This window comes from Pleuronectes platessa, chromosome 9 (assembly GCF_947347685.1).
Source record: "Pleuronectes platessa chromosome 9, fPlePla1.1, whole genome shotgun sequence".
NCBI lineage: Eukaryota > Metazoa > Chordata > Actinopteri > Pleuronectiformes > Pleuronectidae > Pleuronectes > Pleuronectes platessa.
Genome location: NC_070634.1, coordinates 14,924,135 through 14,938,993, shown reverse-complemented (window position 1 = coordinate 14,938,993; position 14,859 = coordinate 14,924,135). Strand labels below are relative to the sequence as shown.

Sequence of the window (14,859 nt, the reverse complement as noted above, 5' to 3'; positions counted from 1 at the left end):
GGGCAGAGGAGAGAGAGGGAAGAGAGAGGGGAGATGAGAGCGAGGGGAGAGAGAGAGGGGAGAGAGAGGGCAGAGGAGAGAGAGGGAAGAGAGAGGGAAGAGAGATGGGAGATGAGCAAATATAAAGAAGCTAAAGAAACCTGGTAGTTAGAAAGGAGAGGAGAGGGTTAGAAGTGAAAGTGGGATTTGATATGGAGATGGAAGACTAATACCAATCGCTCAGAAATATATAAAACAAATGTACATGTCAAATTTCAATTATTTGACCTGAAGGGCATTTCATGCTTTTACGTGTTCTATATCCATAAACTAAAACTTTCATATTCTTTATATATGACTGGAGAGAATTAATCAAAGCTACAGGCTACACGCCAGCAGATAAAAACACCAAGCAAAGTCCCGACTGGACGATAACATAAATTTGATTACATGAATGAAAACATGTATCACTGCTAATCTTGAAAGTTTTATGTGGAAAAGATGTGAAAATGAAATATCTGAAGCCCTGCACCTTTTATTTCCTCTTATCTCACTTCTGTTCCTCCTCCAGGCGGTCTTTGACTGCGTGGTGACGTCTCTGAAGAACGTCTTCAACATTCTCATTGTCTACAAACTCTTTATGTTCATCTTTGCCGTCATCGCTGTGCAGCTCTTTAAAGGGAAGTTTTTCTACTGTACTGACAGTTCGAAGGACACGGAGAAGGACTGCCAGTAATACTCCTTTACTTCTTTCAGTACTTCCTCCCTACTTTGTTGTTTATGTACTTCCATCTGTCTTCATTTTTATGCTTGTCACTTCCTGTATTTTCCTTTCTTCATTTTTTGTTCACATTTAATTAAAAAAGATGTTATACTAACTTTCTTCAATTTGTTCTTAATTCATTTCCTCCTCTTCCTCTCTTACTTCTTCTTTCCCTAACTATTTCTGTCTTTCTTTCTTTAATCATTTAATTAATTCATTCTTTTTTGGGTTGATATTGTTTAACTGTATTTGTTTTGTGACACTAAAGAGAATAAACCCTTTTAGGCTCTCTCTATATATCCTGCACTTGTAATGTGTTTATAGTCTGATGAACCTCTGCTGTGTGCTGCTGCAGGGGTTACTACATCGACTACGGGAAGGACAAGAAGGAGGTGAAGAGAAGAGACTGGAAGAGACACGAGTTTCACTACGACAACGTCATCTGGGCTCTGCTCACCCTCTTCACTGTTTCCACTGGAGAGGGATGGCCTCAGTGAGTCGAGTTCCCATTCTCATGCTCATCAGAGTTTATCAGCAACATATTGCTCATATTTTCATAATTCTCAAATCAGAGCTTTATATGGAGACATATTATGTTATTTAGTCATATTAAATAAATTATTGAAATGTAATCATTTATCATTGCTTGTGGATTTAAACTGTTCCAACCTTTATTAATGAACTGCTGCTGTCAAACGACGTCCTCTTCCAAATGACATATTAGTATTTGAGCCTCAATCCAGTGAACAAATACATTACAAATACAGATACTTTCAACCATCTGATAGCTGTCATAGCACATATGTAGTTTTTACATTAAAAAAAATATTAAACGATAATTTGTTTTAAATAGAGAAGTTAGATTATAATTTTTTACTCTTCATCAAAGTACAATATGGGAAATAAAAGTCTGGGCTAATTCGAGTCAAATTGATTTATAAATATTATTTATAAATATTATTTTTTTATTTACTAATAACTGACTGATAAACTGATAAACCTTTGACTGTTGCCCTGTTGTCTCTGTGTCTCTGTGTCTCTGTGTCTCTCAGGGTCCTGCAGCATTCAGTGGACGTGACCGAGGAGGACAGAGGGCCAAGCCACGGCAACAGGATGGAGATGTCAATCTTCTACGTCATTTACTTTGTCGTCTTCCCTTTCTTCTTCGTCAACATCTTCGTGGCTCTCATCATCATCACCTTCCAGGAGCAGGGGGATAAGATGATGGAGGAGTGCAGCCTGGAGAAGAACGAGGTGAGGAAAGATTCTTCCTGTCCAGGATAGCTGCCATGTTTTCTATGTATTTCTCTTTCATTCTCTCTCTCTCTCTCCTGTATTTCAGAGGGCGTGCATCGACTTTGCAATCAGTGCCAAGCCCCTGACCCGTTACATGCCGCAGAACCGTCACACGTTCCAGTACCGTCTCTGGCATTTTGTGGTGTCCCCCTCCTTTGAGTACACTGTCCTGGCCATGATCGCGCTCAACACCATTGTGCTGATGATGAAGGTGAGGAAGATGAGGCAAAGACATAAATAACTGAACTCTAATAAGACCTGAACCAGATTTTCTCTGTCTGCCCCCACTCCTGAACATGACACATACTTTTTTCACACATCCCTGTTTGCTAAGAGGAAAAAACTCACCTTGTGTCGCTTCTCGGCAACATCTTCTGTTATGAACCTGCGACTGTTAACACTTTGGGTTTAAAATAAGCCCAGATGTGTCACTCCTGACGGTGCAGACCCTGAAGTGTCCTTTCTTTGGAAGCACCACCTCAACACACTGTGATGTTTGCTTTTGGATCGGTTGATGTTTTCAGGTTTTTTCCACCACTCACGCTGCACAATTTATTCCCCGAACTTCCCTTTTCTCGGGCTGCGCTGCTCGTCAGACAGACGGACAGAAAGACACAGGGTGACTCAGCCTGTATTAAATATTGATTTTTAATGTCCAGGGGCTGCTATTTAGCATGACCTCATTAACGGTGGCTGCCGCCCCCAGAGGAATGACTCCTTTTATAGTGCGACTGATGAGAGGTGCAGAGACTGAGGCAGGATTTATGAGTCTGGAGGAATCTTCCATCAACCCGGAGATCTGCTGGGTTCAGGGCTGAGGTTCTCACTGGTATCAGCCTGGTATCATGAGGCTGAGCTGCAGTGAGCTGTTTAGGGAAGTTCCATTTTTATCTCACTTGTAGCACAAATTTCCTGTGGTTTCATTTCTGGCCCCTTTCTCTTTCCAGTATTACTCTGCACCGCCGGCGTACGAGGCCGTGCTGAAGCACCTGAACACAGCCTTCACTGTTCTCTTCTCTGTCGAGTGTGTCCTCAAGATCATGGCTTTCGGCTTTCTGGTGAGAGCAAAAGGAAAGAAATGCAACGTGAATGTGACTTAAAGATCCTCTTAGGAAATGACTCAAAGTGTCTCCTCCATATTTCTGCAGAACTACTTTCGAGACACGTGGAACATCTTTGACTTTATCACCGTCTTGGGCAGCATCACTGAGATTGTGGTTGACCTGCAGGTAATAAGTAATACATGATATCGACTGACTGGAACATTGGGTGAAATTCCAATTTATATTCTGTTCACTTTCCAGCACAGTTTTACCTTGATCTTTAAATATAAACATTTACTGGGTTTCTGTCCTTTTACCAGTCTATTGACACGTTCAACATGAGTTTCCTGAAGCTGTTCCGAGCTGCTCGTCTGATCAAGCTGCTGAGACAAGGCTACACCATCCGGATTCTTCTGTGGACCTTCGTCCAGTCCTTCAAAGCCCTGCCCTACGTCTGCCTGCTCATCGCCATGCTCTTCTTCATCTACGCCATAATTGGCATGCAGGTCAGAGGGAGTAAAGAAGGAGACACGATCAGTCTCTGTCTCTCTGCAGAGAGGGTGTTCAACTTGCTTTATTTTGGTTTATTTTAGCTTCTCTCTCTTCAACAGCTTGGTCTTTCAGGTTGAGAGAATGTCTTACTGCTTTCACTCCAAACCCTGCAATTGCACTGCAAAGGCCCTTGTACTTGTGCCTAGATTTGCTCTGCTTGTATTCAAACTGCTTGCGCTCAGACATTTTTTCATTTTCATCACGACATTTGGCATGAGAAGCAGCAGAAGTTTTACACATGCGCACAGAAGCAGCGTGAGCAGTGGGAGAAGAGCTCAATGCTGGAATTTTAGCCAAGCTACTAAATATATGAGTGCACATTTTGAGCACAAGCAGAGCAAGTCTAAACACCAACAGGAGCAATTTGAGTGCAAGCACAGGGATTCAGGTGAAAGCATTACAAAATCTAAACATGAAAAAACTCCTACTCTCAACCTGGAAGACCACACTCTAGAATAAAATCCAGCCTCCTTAAGCATCCCAAGTTAACTTGTTTCATGGTGAAAATTCCATCTTAAATTCTGAAGGTTTCCAATGGTTTTGCAAAAGTGTGTTTGTGTGCATCAGGTGTTTGGGAACATCAAGCTGAACGAGGAGACTCACATCAACCAGCACAACAACTTCAAGTCCTTCAGTTGTGCTCTGATGCTGCTCTTCAGGTAGGAGATCTGTCCTCGTCGGAAACTCTACACACTGAATTCTCCTCTTAATCCAGCGGCTCTGTTTCAGTGCTTTCGACAAGTTAGTATCTTAGTGTTAAATTGAGACCCGGCTGTGATCCACCGCTCCTCTTGATTTGCTACACTTGGTTCACTAAGTAACACGTTTTTTAATGTTGTCTGAATCGCGTTGCTAGGTTACATTAGAAAGACTTTGCTCTCCCAGTACCCAAGGGGCCGCTCAGTGTCGAGAGGAGATACATGCTGCAGTCTACCATTTACCCTTTGAGCAAATAAAGGTAGAATGATCAGTTATAGTGATAATAAGAGTTGATATTGTGTTTATTTTCCCACATTGGTGCAATTTTGTTCTCATATGACAAAAAACTTTACATAAAATCGCACCCCCTCAGTTTTGGCTGCAGTAGAGCTCAAAATAAAGAAGCAACAGTGGCATTAAATTAAATCAGAATTGTGACATACAGTGTGTAGTGTACATGTGTGTGTCTAACTACACAACCACATCTCCGTTTCAGAGCCGGTTCTTAAAACTGACTCTGAGCTGGAGGTGCGAGTCCTCGTGCTTTGATTGCTCCTGCCAAACCAGACGTAACTGTGGATACACTGAGAACTGGACGATTCAAACTCCTCATGTTGTGCAATGTGTGTGTGTGTGCAGGAGTGCCACAGGGGAATCATGGCAGGAGATCATGTTGTCGTGTCTGGGGGGGCAGCAGTGCGAGACGGACCCTTCTCTCACGTCAGAGCAGGAGGGAGGCTGCGGCTCGGACTTTGCCTATTTCTACTTTGTCTCCTTTATCTTCTTCAGTTCCTTCCTGGTAAGAAAGGCACAAAAAAAAAAAAAATATTAACTAATTAATTAACTTCAAACAAGGATAACTTGTGTGTTGGCAAATGTTTTCACCTGGAGCTAAACCATCTGTCAAGAGATGCTGAACTGCACTTCTATTTTCTTGATTATATGTTTAAATAAACATCAAGGCCTCTTTGCCACTGCTGTTTGTCTTCTGTCCAGATGCTGAACCTCTTTGTGGCTGTGATCATGGATAACTTTGAGTATCTGACCAGAGACTCGTCCATCCTGGGCCCTCACCACCTGGATGAGTTTGTCCGGATCTGGGGGGAGTATGATCGTGCTGCCTGGTAAGTGTTTCCAACAACAAGGCAGTCTGTGCACGCACAATTTTCAAATGTCTAGTTCTGATATGATACAGTCACTCTGTAGTTGATACAATTACATAAAAGACATGTATAGTAAGTTAGTACAATGCATAAACATATATCCATTGATGAAGGCAACGAAAGGGTTGTTGGTAGATATTTTGGAACTTCTTAAATCTTTTCAAACCTATGCTGCAGCCAGCCACCAGGAGGAAATCAAGATGCTTTAGGTTCACTTTTGGGGGCATGTCACCCATCTTTATATACACACTCCAGCGTCACACAGCACACTGAACTTGACAGAAACCGTCACCTACAAAATTGGACAAACTTGTTGTAGCTTTATTCACCAAGGACATTGAAAAACATGAATTTATCTCACTGACACTAGACAAAGAGCCAATAGGTCCTTTATATGTAGTGAAACACATGGTTCATACACCGTATGCTCATGTCAAATGGATACTGTGGTACAATTAAGAAAGACTTTATTCCTGTAAATAAAGTTACAGCGACAGTATATTGTTGATATGAATAAATGCATATCTCCGTTAGACAGCAGTATCTCACAGTGCTGACACAGGCTAGAACATCTTTTCTAATCATTGGAAAAAGTGCTCTCAAGCTGTTTTCAGACATCCACTGAAATATGTCATTTTTTGGAAGGATTGATTATGAGAATGCGAATATCAGCCATGGGCACCAGACATTTTCTGGAACTTTTCCTGTCAGCCCTGAGTAAAAGTTTGAAAATGTCAGCGTGAGCTTCAGATTTCCATTTTTGTTATGAAACAATATCATTTTCATGTGTTCACCAAAGAGTGAAACAAGTTTGATTGAATATTGTTTATGATAAGATGTCTTAAAACTGCTGCTTTTATATGTTCTGATCTTTACCTCAGAGAACTGACTCCGTTTAAGTCACTTCACTCTTCTTGTGAACTAAGAGGCTCCAATGACACACAACTAAAGACGTGTATGTTCTTTCCAGTGGTAGGATGCACTATAAGGAGATGTACAAAGTTGTACGCACTATCTCACCTCCCCTGGGCTTTGGAAAGAACTGCCCCCACAGGGTGGCGTGCAAGGTTTGGTTCCCCCCCAACGTCAAGAACCACTCCCTCCTGTCCTTGCTCTCCTTCCCTTCACTAACCATTACCTCAGGAAGTAACAAATCCTTAGGAGTTTGTTACTCAGGTCAAAGAATGACTCCAGTCTCAGGATACTAAGGCACAGGGTGTCCCTCATTCATCCAGAATTATGAAAAATACATACTTTTTGAATGATAAAAGCTTGGATTTTGGATGAACTTGAGGGAAGCCGGTCTCTTTCTATCTTTTGGATCTGGTTTTAAAATGTGTTATAACCCTCGGGAACCCTACAGCACTACAGAACGTGAGTATTAGACAGTCGTTCCAGATCCAGGCTGTCATTCCTTGGCTCATCCTGTCCGAGGTCTTCTCCTTTCCCAGATTTCTATGTGCTGTTGGCGGCATAGAAAGAATAGAACCTGTTTTGTTTCTCCTACGTATGCTCTCTCCTCCTGTGTGCTGCCTTGGAATAATCCTTTCTTTTGTATCTCCTCCATTCTTCTTCCTCCTCTCTTTTACCCTCCCACCCCCTTCCTGCGTGACTCCTCCACCGTTATTCAATTTCTGCTCCACCTCCAACATCATCCCTCTCCCTTGCTCTCCTCCCCTCCTTCTCCCTCCCCTCTCTCATCCCCCATCTTCATGGCTACCTGGCGCCCCCAGTGGTCGAATCCATTACACAGACATGTATGAGATGTTGACCCACATGTCGCCACCTCTAGGCCTTGGCAAGAAATGCCCCTCCAAGGTGGCATATAAGGTAGACTAAACGCTGGAGAGCAACAGGCACTTCATGTGTTAACCGATGAGGAAAAACACTGTCTGTGTCTTATGTTGGAAAGGCAGAGCATTTTTTCTGTTGATCACATGATGTTCCAGTTCCAGTATTTGTCAGTTTATCAGATATACATGTATATCGCTGCAGTAATGATTTGGCTGTTTTGCTTTGCATCTTGGCACAGAAATAAGTCGTCGCTTTCTGTTTGCTGTGACCTGATGACAGAGTCTCGGTGGAGCTTATTTTTTCGACAGTGTAGTTTAACAAGAGCGCAGAACATCTAATTGCTTAAATCTTGTCACGTGAAGGAGTCTGCCGGATTTTCTCACGTCCCTCATACTTCTCCTTTTCTGACATGTATCTGTTTGCATGTGCCTCCTGCCACGTGTGTGTGTTGTTTGCGTGAGTTTGTGAGCTTGCAAGCATGTTCCATCACAGACGAACGTCATGCTCTTAGTGCACAGTGTGATGTGTGAGGCCGTCCTTTTTTATGAAACTTACATTATCTGCAGATTCTGGACAGGAGAGGACATGCGTAAAGATTCCTTTGTTGGGTATTTGCTCAAAATAATTGTTTTTCATCTAAACAGAAGACACAGGAAATAATGACACGCCTGCCCTCCCTGTACTCATGTATCTATTGGGGTAGTTGAGTTTAAGTTGTATAGCTTTGTGAAATTGTTGGTGAAATGGAAACGCTCTTTTCAAATTAGTACCAATTCCAAGAAAGACCATGGTGGCTCATATGCTCTTCTTTATTTCCAAGCTAGTTGCTTTGAAATCATGAAAGAACAAGACTGGAACTAAGTAGAGTTCATACCTCAGCCCAACGGTCCTCTTATGACACCTCATTGGAATTCACTAGATCTCGATTTGTTCTTGGATCTGCACCAAATGTCACACGCTCTTATGTATTAGTCAGTAATCAAGAACCATGAATAATTCTTGGAGAAATCAATGAAAAGGTTGAAAAACGCTCACAATGATAAAACATTTAAATGTCTGTGTCTGACCTTGGTCAATTGTAAAAATCTGTTTAAATATAATTTGAAAGGGATTCGGTCGTTACGGCTGATCCAAAAAAGTATCATGAGCCACCACAGCCGTTCTGGGATTTCTATTATTTCAGTTCTATTATTCTTTCTTTATAGTTTGTTGTTGTCCTGGGTTGGGACTGACTTTTACTCTTCCTCTGCTGCCATCAGAGACTCGTCCTAATGAACATGCCTGTGGACGATGACATGTCCGTCCACTTCACCTCCACCCTCATGGCCCTCATCCGCACCGCGCTGGAAGTCAAGATAGCCAGAGGTTAGTCCGAATATCCACACACACATCCACTGTGACCCGAAATTAAATGAGCTTAAACTATAAGGCTTTTTGTTCCCCATTGTCTCTGCTTTGTGTTTCCAGGTGGAGAGGACAGAAACCAGATGGACCTGGACCTGCAGAAGGAGATCAGCGTCATCTGGCCTCATCTCGCTCAGAAGTCGCTGGACCTGCTGGTTCCCATTCACAAAGGTGACGTCAGCGTTACACCTGCAACCTCACAAGACAACTCACATGCTGCTGTTAAGTGGTCTGATTGCTTTTACTTTCTCCTCCTCAGCCAGTGACATGACCATAGGGAAGATCTATGCTGCCATGATGATCATGGACTACTACAAGCAGAGCAAGGCCAAGAAGCTCCGACAGCAACTGGAGGAGCAGGTCCCTTGTGTTACTTTTCTTGCTTTATTTTTTTTCCTTACGATCAATTTGGGATTATTTTTATTTCCTCAAAGCATCCACTGATGGAGTTTCTGATTATTTATCTTGGCCACTATTAAGACGTTTAAACTAATTGAAAGCCTGAGACTGCAGAATGTATTGCTACCACTAAACACAGAGTTTTAACTTAAACCAAAGCATTGATCTCATTAACAATACAACGACGTCTTTATTCACTTTCATCCAAAGCTGTCCAGTGTTTAAACACAGCCATCTACTCATCTTTGATTTATTGCTTTCCCTTGTGTCCCCATAGAAACACGCTCCTATGTTCCAGCGTATGGATGCTTCCTCTCTGCCTCAAGAAATCCTATGCAATGCTAAATCCCTTTCATTTCTTCAACACGGTGCCGGATCTGCTCTGTAAATACTCACATTTTATTCTCTTCACACAGTACTGGTGTGTGGAGATAAAGATTTATCTGTATGTGTCTGCCGCAGTTGCCCTGAGTCTTTGTGTCCTTTCAGCAGAGGAGGTTTTGTGACGCTCAGCCCCATGTCCCCCCATGAGATGTTCCTGCAGCCGCTGTCTCGTTCTCGGGACGAGAAGGAGGAGGAGGAGGGCGACGACGACTACCGTTCACCCTACCTCCCTTACCTACACCCACATCATCACCACCACCACCATTTACACACACTGGTAACAATTTAGGAAGTGTTTCCCCAGAGATTACCCATTACCAAGTCATTTGACAAGGTACCAAGTTGACCTTGGTACCTTGTCAAATACCAACTGGCCAACTTATACACTAAATTACAAATAATATTAATTGAGTAAAAAAAACTCCATGATACAACTAACTTGTCTTTTTACACAAAAGTATTTTATATATTTGGGAAGCCCAATGTACTGAGGCTTAAATCCTCTCCAGTGGCCCCAGTTTCAGGTTCCGACTCTAAAAGGCTCAAATATGTATTTTTTGGTAAAAGATGTGAATAAATCCCACTCAGTCCTCCTCTCTGTGGTATTATTGTAGGTGCAGGACGTAGTGGAGTATAACCAAGTGATACAGCAGGCCAGGCAGGACCCAACAGTTGTTAAATCACCTCAGCGAACAGCATCGATCAGAGCGTCCTCCATGCCCAGACTGGCTGTTGATCCGCAGGTAATAATTACCTACATTTAAACCAGTATTCAGTACTTTAAGAATTAGAGGGTAGAGAACTTGCTGCCTGACTGCACTGGATTGAAACTATTTGTTTTCATCCTATGTAGTTTGTTGAAGTTCCTCGGCACATGATGTGAACTGTATTTCATGGTTGCCTAACGGATTCCTCCTGTGGTTGTTTGTTTGTGTGTGTGTCTGTGGGTGTGTGTGTAGCCTGGCTTGTCAGCAGACAGTAAGCTGATGAAGCGCTCCTTCTCCACCATCGGAGACCAGTGTGTGAACGGCCTCTGGCAGGAACAACACTCTCTGGAGAGAGTCAGTCCTGACGACACATACCGACCCCGACAGAGGAGCTACAGAGGTCACCTGACTCGTATCACTTCACTTCCCACAGTCTGATTCACATTCATAGTCATGTTTCATCCCGGAGAGAAACGTTTGATAACTTTAAAAAAAAAAAAACTTGGAAAATAATACAGGAATTAGCTAAATACGTTTATCTTTTACAAACCTCAACATATTATGCAATAATTCAGCTGCTTTAAGTTGCAAATGATTGCAGTTACCTTACAGATAGAGTCACACACTGAAATAAAAAAATATATAAATTTATTTATATTGCTCCATTTTAAATGGCTGTGCCCAGTTTTAAATGGAAATTGGACATTTTTAATTGGTTAATGTCATCAAGTGTTGACCAATAGTTAAACTATTTGCTGGTTTGATCAATTTAATCTCTTACTAACTGATACATGCTTTAGAATAATAGTTCTAAAGCATGGGTTAGGGTTAGGGTTAGGTATAGGACTTAAGTATAGGACTTAGGGTAATTCCAACAGTTTTCCTTGATTGCATAATTTTACCTGTCATTTATATGATGAAGGGAAAAAAAGGTATTTCTCTCCATTTTGACGTCAAAGTAGATGTTGTTTCATTCACTTTCTAAATGTTTTGTCTCAACTCACAGGTGCAAGAGTCAACCACAGAGAAGCAAGTAGTCACGAGAGAGGGAGATCTAAGGAACGGCGCCACCTACTGTCCCCAGACGTGTCCCGCTGCAACTCTGAGGAGCGGAGCCAGGACGCCTCGTGTGAGAGGAGACGGTCCCGCTCACCCAGCGAAGGACGCGCACAGAGACAGGTGCATGCTCAGCGGTGTTAAATGATCGATCTCCACACCAGTTACTGTCTTTGTTGCCTGTGAATACAGTTGAATGATGTAACAGTTACCTCCTCCCTTTTGTGTTTGTATTATTTGCAGGTCAACACCTCAGGCAGCCCTGCCCATTCAGCCTCAGAGTCCAGCACTCCACGTAATCGACGGCAGCTGCCCCAGACGCCCTCTCGCCCGCGGCCTTACATCTCCTATTCTCCTCTGGTTTGCCCAGCACAGACCTCTCCCAAACCAGCAAACCCCTCTGAGGGACAGACCCAGGCTCAGGACGGCCCTGTTGGCTCCGCAGAGCCCTCGTGGAAGGCCGACAAGGAGGCCGGGCCCCCCGCTGCGAATCAGGGGTCATCCGGAGGTCAGGTGTTAGCACAGAGTCACCCATCTCCTCACCGCTACATCTCAGAGCCCTACCTCCCGTACCACGCGGACCTCGGCAGTGGCGAGGCGGGCGACAGGCAGCATACCCTTACCTTTGAGACTGCCATGGCGACCAGCCTGGGACGGGCCAACGCTATAAGCTCCGCCCCTCAGCTTAGACACTCGTGGCAGGTTCCTAACGGGCATTTCCGCAAGCCCTTGGGCAATACGAGTCCGGCTGGAGCCAGCGAGTTGCTAAGTGACACGGACGAGGACGACCGCTGCTAAAACGCAGAGAAGGGGGGGGGGGGGGGGGGGGGGCGAACGGGCACCTCAGAGCTACACGGTTGTAGCTCGTCTGTGGCTCTGAGACCTTGTATTCTCAGCACCAGTAGCATAACGGGCAGGACTGAACGCCACCGCTCTTTATCTGGATACTTGGGTGTCTGTGTGCAACGTGTCCTTCCCTGTTTGTCCTCTTGTAGTTGGAGGGAGGCTACGTTTGTGTGTGTGTTTATGTGTGTGCGTGTGCGTGTGTGTGCGTGCGTGCGCGCTCTCAGAAGTGAACATTTGCCAAATCAAAAGTATAGCAGAGACCTCCGCTAACACGAGTAGCTCGCTGCAGGCAAACCCATGCGTGGCCGAAAACTTCCCACACGGGTTAGTGTTTTGATAGTTTGATCAAATGTGGTGAGATGTTGATCTGAGGTGTCCAATGCTCTTGTAGAATCGGATTTAACTGAATTTAGTGTAGGTGAACATAGCATGTAAAAATGTAATACGTTGAATGTATTTTAGCTCTCGGTTCATAAGTCCAGGTCATTTGAGAAGGTAGCTGTCAGTCTTTGCTGTGCATAGTTTTAACTGTAGCAATGAAACAAGGTTCAGCCAAATAATTGCCGGATAATAAGCGGCCATTCCCGCCAGTTCATGTTTACAAAACCTACATCCACATGGTTTGTGGTCATTAATCCATGAGGAGTCAATACAGGAAATCGATTTGCAGACCTTTAAACGATGGTCAAGTGCTTTTTTTAGTCCTTATGTGAAACAGTAAGAGAGTAAGTGAGTGCAAATGGAGCTGTGTCCCAATTCAAGGGCCAAACAAACCGTGAAGACCCGAAATGAGACGGTTTTGTCCACAGAGGATTTCTGACATCGGTGTCACCAGCTTGTCCTGCTGTCACCTAGCAACAGAGCTGCTGTTGGACATAACGAGAATGTTTTAATGCCTCTTGTTTTTCTAACATGTGTACCGTCAGCTGTTAGGTTGAGCTGAGGCCTGATATTTAAGCATCAGACTTCTCTTGCCTGCGCCATTACCTCTTCGGAAAAAGGTTTGTCACTGAATCCTGGGATAGGTTGACCTGAGGATCCGAATGGTTGAGGATTCATTTCTCTGGAATGGACGACGCATTAGGAGGAGTCTTCAAAACGCGACAGCCTGGTCGCTGCGCTGTGACTCAATCGGTCTTCAAACGCAGCCTCCGTGGGATGCAGCCTCTGAATTGAGACATAGCTACAGACTGTAGCCCATATTTCTTGTACAAACATGAAGATATCCCGGACACATGCCGCCATCTTGCACCTTGGACATAATTGGGAGATGGCGTACAAGTGATTGTGGCGTGAAGCTTCTTATTGAGGTACATTCTCGACCAATCAAGAGTCAGCCTCAGCTGTCAATCATGCTTCATCCTGTTTTTATATTTATATATCAAATAACTAATCAAAGCCAAACTTACCAGAAAAGTGAACATTCAAACTTGCATCGATGTGACAAAAACTACCTAAAATGACCATCTCTAAACTTGATTTGATGTGACTTTTTAATTTGGTCCAGACTGCTAACAAGGAGGAGGCGGGATTTTTGACCTACACTGCAGCCAAAGATGCTTTGGCTTCACTTTTAGGGAGCTGTCATGTCTGTGGAGTATTCATTCATCGGGAGTATATGTGTTCGATCTGTGGCGTGAAGAAGAAAAGAATAAGAGATGCTTTGTCTCAGGATACTGTAACTGTGGTTTCGTAACATATTCTCATCTGAAACCTGAAGATGTTCTTCGGTTCTTGGACCTAAAATGAACTATACATCAGTTAGCATGATATTCACGGATAACGCCGTAACAAGGACCAGTGGAGATTTCAAACACATCTGATGGGATCATGGATTAACAGCTCTGGCCCTGTAGGACAGAAAAACAAATGATCGATGTGCTGGATTACCCCTGTCGATGTTTTGTGGAGAGGTGACTAAAGCCATTTCCTTCCTGTACATACAGAGCCGAGGACGCGACCTCTTCAGAAGTGTTTCTGTCACGTGACGATGAAAACAGTGAGAAATTAAATGTCTTTTCTACATGTGATGCAAATGATTTCAAGGAAATGGAAAAGAGGAGGAGTCACAGGCACAGTACGGTTTGTGTCTTTGTTAACTGCCACTTTGTTTCTGTCACATTGGAGTCTATGTTTTGGTTAGTAGAAACAAGCATAATGGTATTTCCTGTGCTCCAGTGTTATAGTAAATTGCCACATGCATGATCATGGTGATTTGATAATGGGAGATGTGTGAGAGGTGTGTTTTTTTTTGTTTGTGTGTATCCATTATGTTCAATAGGATTTATTTAGGCTAATTCAGTGATTCTGAAACATCCGGCAGAGAAATGCTTCCTCATTCCCAGCATTCACTGTCACCATCCTCAAACACTTTCTCACATTTGTTGTTGCCCCTGAGTAAGATGTATATTTATATCATGTGCTGTTGAGTTGTGATGAAATGTTGAGTTTGACATGTTTTCTGAAATGTGAACACAGGACACATGTTGACGGGTCAGAAGAGATCACGCCGACCTGCTAAAGCCCGAAACAGAAACTCCTGGACTAATAAGACGTAATATTAGAGGATAAACCTCCGTTCAAGTGTGGGTGGATTTATACAGTTTCCAGGTTCAGTATACAGGTTGGGGTTAAGGCTTCCGCCTGTAGTTCGCAGCCTATAGGACTTGAACTCGATTGTACAGAACAGCCTATTCTGTGCCTGGGGACGCTCGCCAAAAGAGTTTCCCCATCAAGCCTGGATTTCCTAGATAGAAATGCTTTCTGGTAAATAA

The 14,859-nt window shown here is 43.5% G+C and overlaps 1 protein-coding gene across 1 annotated transcript in view; it reads left to right on the top strand.

Annotated features, from left to right (window-relative positions):
• LOC128448500 (voltage-dependent R-type calcium channel subunit alpha-1E) overlaps positions 1–12,037 on the top strand; it is a 77,986-nt gene extending 65,949 nt beyond the window's left edge. The window contains exons 29-48 of the mRNA XM_053431183.1: positions 551–711; positions 1,098–1,235; positions 1,795–1,996; positions 2,085–2,249; positions 2,986–3,096; positions 3,187–3,267; positions 3,402–3,587; positions 4,201–4,292; positions 4,972–5,131; positions 5,329–5,456; positions 6,466–6,562; positions 8,549–8,654; positions 8,757–8,864; positions 8,953–9,053; positions 9,370–9,476; positions 9,582–9,753; positions 10,091–10,219; positions 10,436–10,583; positions 11,190–11,362; positions 11,483–12,037. Of these exons, the coding sequence (XP_053287158.1) occupies positions 551–711; positions 1,098–1,235; positions 1,795–1,996; positions 2,085–2,249; positions 2,986–3,096; positions 3,187–3,267; positions 3,402–3,587; positions 4,201–4,292; positions 4,972–5,131; positions 5,329–5,456; positions 6,466–6,562; positions 8,549–8,654; positions 8,757–8,864; positions 8,953–9,053; positions 9,370–9,476; positions 9,582–9,753; positions 10,091–10,219; positions 10,436–10,583; positions 11,190–11,362; positions 11,483–12,037 (3,120 nt within the window). The remainder of the gene's footprint in view (positions 1–550; positions 712–1,097; positions 1,236–1,794; positions 1,997–2,084; positions 2,250–2,985; positions 3,097–3,186; positions 3,268–3,401; positions 3,588–4,200; positions 4,293–4,971; positions 5,132–5,328; positions 5,457–6,465; positions 6,563–8,548; positions 8,655–8,756; positions 8,865–8,952; positions 9,054–9,369; positions 9,477–9,581; positions 9,754–10,090; positions 10,220–10,435; positions 10,584–11,189; positions 11,363–11,482) is intronic.
• The last annotated feature ends 2,822 nt before the right edge of the window (positions 12,038–14,859 follow it).